Source organism: Puccinia triticina, chromosome 18A (genome assembly GCF_026914185.1).
Source record: "Puccinia triticina chromosome 18A, complete sequence".
NCBI classification, from domain to species: Eukaryota; Fungi; Basidiomycota; class Pucciniomycetes; order Pucciniales; family Pucciniaceae; genus Puccinia; species Puccinia triticina.
In genome coordinates, this window is record NC_070575.1 from 658,913 (window position 1) to 663,621 (window position 4,709).

A 4,709-nucleotide genomic window follows, 5' to 3' on the forward strand; every position below is an offset into this window, starting at 1 on the left:
GGCCATGGCCACCGGATGGTTTGCTGAGTTTTATCCATGCTTGGGCATGGGAAGGGCCGGATGTAGGCCTTTCAATTGGTGTAACAGGCCTCGGGAAATTCCCTCTGCAAGATAGGGAACAAGCGGAGGCAAATTCCTCCCACCTAAATTTGAAAACCGCTCACGCCAAAAGTCAGGGATACCCCACAAGCCCCTCTTTCAGAGGCTCGCTCCGCGAGAGGCGCCCGGCGGTGTTTCACCCGCCTCCCTCTGAAACGAGGGGCTTGTGTTAAGCTAGGCTGTAGGGCGACCTTCAAGAAGCAGTGCGAGGGCGTCCCCGCCATGCGGGGCCGCGGGGACGCCCTGAAGGATGCCAATATGACGTCGACTTTGACCCGCTGTGTAGGGTGCCGAGGTGCCTGGGCGATGCTGAGGGCACGGTGCAATGCGAGCTCGCTGAGCAGGCGTCTGGGACACAACCGCATAAAGTGGACGGCAGGGAAAATCATTGTGGCGTCAAGCTGTTTACGGGTTTTCGCTGGTGGATTTCTCTTTGCAGAAGAAAGCACACATACATCCATCTGTAAGAAGCCACGCTTGACCCAGCGCCTTTTCGCATATTCTTGACACCGCCGTGCCGACCTTCATACCTAAACAATGGCTCCACCACGCAGTTTTTCATTTCTTTCAGTTATACTTTTCTCTCTGCAGCTATTCCTCCTTTTGCAAAGTTCTTATTCCCGGGCGACTTCCCAACTCAGCTCTGGCCCTCGTCCCAGCTTTGGTCCGCATGAATTTTCTAGAAAAGTTGTACTTGAAGTTACAGAGAAAGTTATAGCAGCCGATTGCACCAAGAGGCCCTCGGTAGTTGTCAACGGCACTTTTCCAGGGCCAGAACTACGTTTCAAGGCGGGCGACAAGATTAAAGTTACGGTCATCAACCTCTTGAAGGAAGACAATATTACAATTCACTTCCACGGGCTCTCTACAGTTGGAGCGCCCTTTTCAGATGGAACTGAAAAAATAGCCCAAGTTGAGTGCCAGTTCATGGTCGGGCTCAGTGATAATAATGCGCGTAGATCCGACCGGTGCAACAGCTGAAAAATACATACGAAACTTTTGTTTAGTACGCCATTCCTCCAGCTGGAGGAAAATTTGACTACATCTTCTTGCTAGACTCGCCCGGTACATAGTGAGTTTCTTCTTCTTTATTACTCACACTCAAGAATGAATGTGCGGACCGGGTTGGAACAATTTTCGCTAATTTGTGCCCGTATGTCACACTTACAGTATTTATCATGCTCATGTTGGCTTTAAGTTGATGACTTGCCATGGTGCTTTCATCGTCGAGGACGCCCACAAGCCGCCTTTCAAATACGACGAAGAGCGCGTATTGCTATTTGCCGATTATTACCATAACCTCGAGAAACAAATAGAGCTTGGCGTAACTTCAGTGCCGTTTCAGTGGCTCGGCGAACCCCAAAGCATGGTGGTCAACGGCAATGCTTTGGGAAAGTGTAATGCAACTAGCCCCTTTGGCTGCACCACCGACTGCCGCCATCATCGCCTTGTTGTCAAGCCGGGTATGACATACAGAGTCAGGTGCGTATAATTTTATCAACGACAAAGACATCAGCCAAGGTATTGAGGAGCTGCTAAAAGAGTTTTCTGATTTGATTTTTTAGAGTGATTGGTATCACAGTCCTTACATACTTGTACATTGGTATTGAGGATCATGAAGACCTCTCAGTCATAGAAGTAGATAGTGGCTACGTTCGTCCCGCGCCAACTAAACACATTCAACTCCATTCCGGCCAACGGTATTCATTTTTGATAAAGACCAAAAGCCGTGAAGAGCTGAAAAAGCTTGGATCTAAAAGAGATTTCTGGGGGCGGATCGAAACCAGATGGCGGCCGATTCGTGATCAAGGCGCTTTTGTACTCCACTACGAGGATGAGGCCTCAACCTCGATTGGCCCTTCGGTTACCAACAAGCCCCTCGACCTTTCCCTATCACCGTTACCTGAACCTAAAGAATTCAAAAAAATAGTTGATTTGCCTAACGAGGGGAATACTTGGTTGGCTGACACATTTGAGCCACTAGACCCAAAGGAAGTCGCACCTACGGCCGCGGAAGTAACCCGTAGGATTTTGATACAGGGGCAGCAGCTCAAGATGCCTGATGGGCACATCTATTGGTTTGTCAATGGGGAGAGAGTGAGTGTAATTTTGGGCGTTTCTGGTCTTGCTAAACCTAAACACTGAAGCCGCATATGTCCCCTCCCCCTCCCTTTACTTTGAAAAATCAGTACGTCGAGACTCAGCCGAAAGTGCCGTTCTTGGTTAGAGCCTATACTTCGAAGTTAAAACCGGACTACAAAGCCGCCGAACAAAACAACGGTTTCGATAAAAAACTGGGAGCTTATCCAATCAAATTCAATGACGTGGTGGAAATTGTGATAGTCAATCAAGCGTCGTCGGCGGGGACGAGCGAGATTCACCCGTGGCAGTAAGTGGTGTCGAATCCGCCGGCTGTGATCAATCAGTTGACATATTCTATTCGCGCGTTCTAGTCTCCATGGTCAAGAGTTCTATGTAGTGGCACACGGGACTGGAGAATTCACCAAAGCCAAGCTAGCCGAAGCAGAAGCGCACCCAAAGAGGCATATTCGCCGAGATACTGAGATTATCTTCGCATCACAGCAAGGTGCCTCTTATACTGGTACTACTGTCACGCCAGGCATGGTGACGGGATGGATGGTACTAAGAATGAGAGCCCGAACTCCGGGTGCCTTCCTCATGCATTGTCACACTCAGGTGAGAATGAGATTGATTTCACTCAATTCTAAATGCAACTCATCGGAACTGACAAGCCTTAATCAGCCACATGTTACTATGGGCATGGGTGTAGTCATAGTTGTAGGGATTGAAGACCTGCCGCCATTACCACCTGGAGTTCTCAAGGACTATGTGTAAGTGCCCAAAAAATCCCAAGCCTTGCTTCATGAAAGCTTGCTCTAACTCCTTGTCTTCACACAGAAAACCAACTGAACCATGAACTTTCAGAAGCTCTCAACTCAAGACAAGAAGTGGGGGATATTTTGCTTTTCTAGAATCTCAGTCAACTTCCTTTAGTTTTTCCTCCACACAAACATTGTGTTCCTTTCACAGCTCATTGTAACTTGGAACTCATTTATAAACATGGACACTTGGATTACAAGTTATTAATCTTTATCTTAATACCCTGGACAGATTTTCACATGTATCCTTATGCTAGAGGCTAGTAGTATCTGCCCTGGTGTGTAAATTCATGGACTCCCTTCTCTTTTAATAATCACCAACTGCTTCTGAGCTTTGCTAGCACGCTCTTGTGCCTTGGGTCCAGGGACTAAAATCATGCGGGAAATGTTTTGCTCTGATTCCACTCTTGCACTGCAAGTGGCACAATAAAGTATAGGGCTCCAAAAACTTGCTTGAGTTTTTTGGTATCCGGCCAATTAAAAATTGAGAGGCCTTATAGATTTGTGAAAATCGAATTCTCAACTGTTCAAAGAGCTTATCTCCTCTGTGCAGCTATGTTTTGCCGTTTTTTTTTAAATGTCACATCCTTGGTGTTTCAAGGAGAGATAGGAGAGAAACACTGAGGGAGCTCCAATGGATGACAAATTCTATGTAGGTCAGTTGGTAAAGATGATGAAACATTGGGTAGCATACATGGGTATTCCAAACTGATGAGGGCAATGTACATGTCCATCCAGTTGCAAAAGTGATTCTGGCCAATTTATATACACACAACCGCTAGGCATCCTTATGTCTTACAAGCCTATGCAGACATACAAGAATCCTTATTGTTTCCACACAAGGCATCCAACAAAAACAAGAATACGGAAGTGCCAAATTAAGGGGCCAATTATAAACAGTTATCAAAGTTTTATTGTAATATATTCCAAACTTGATTCAAATCAAAATCTCTTAACTTTTTGTGGCAAATACAGGCCCAAATATGTTTCAAAAAAGCCTCAATAATTATGTACAATTATAAACCTGCGGGCCACACAACAGGAATTCCAAATTCCTGGCCAACACCACCCTACACCACCTGTTCCGCCCGCCCCACCCAGCCTGTACGATAACCACGACCGCACGGCCTCACCCAACCACACACATGCCGCCAGCTACAACTCTAGATAGCCCAGTGAGTGTGTCCAAAGCCGATACCCCCACTTCTGATATATCCCCAAGCCAGTCTGCCTCGCAAGGTGGGGTTGAGGCACCTAGAAGCCTAAGCCTAGTAGCGCACCAGATCATGGCTACCACAGACTCTGTTGGGCCTAAGATCGAGGTCAGGAACACTCTGTTCACAGGGGCGGAGAGCGCTAGGCCTCATCCCTTGGCTGTAAGTGTCATAGAAAAAGGGACCGGGGGGAGCCGCGAGGTATTATCCGCAAGCCAGCTAGGGTTGTTCCGGGGGGTGGGCCGTTTGAAGCGTTCATCGCCGTTGAGTTATTTTTGGGAGAGCTGAGATTGGATCGGGTTGGTTGGAAACGCTTCCGGCGGCTGGGCTGTTGCCAAATCTCAACTGCCTGCGGCTGTGTATTGCTGACCAACAGTACAACTAAGTTCTACCGTTGGATTAGTGCGGTACAGTCTTGCATACATATACTGTATGCCTGTAATTTGTTTCAATAACAAAGTTTTGAAAATTTTTGATCCCAAATGACCTCCTCGAG

General features: G+C 47.3%; 1 protein-coding gene across 1 annotated transcript; it reads left to right on the forward strand.

The window, feature by feature from the left end:
• Positions 1-636: 636 nt before the first annotated feature.
• PtA15_18A81 (uncharacterized protein) lies at positions 637-3,037 on the forward strand (the record flags this gene model as incomplete). The annotated part of the gene is made up of 8 exons (XM_053165039.1): positions 637-1,011; positions 1,107-1,171; positions 1,270-1,581; positions 1,665-2,196; positions 2,289-2,488; positions 2,553-2,796; positions 2,863-2,951; positions 3,019-3,037. 8 exons carry the CDS (start codon positions 637-639, stop codon positions 3,035-3,037), a joined length of 1,836 nt encoding a protein of 611 aa, XP_053028580.1.
• Positions 3,038-4,709: the final 1,672 nt, after the last annotated feature.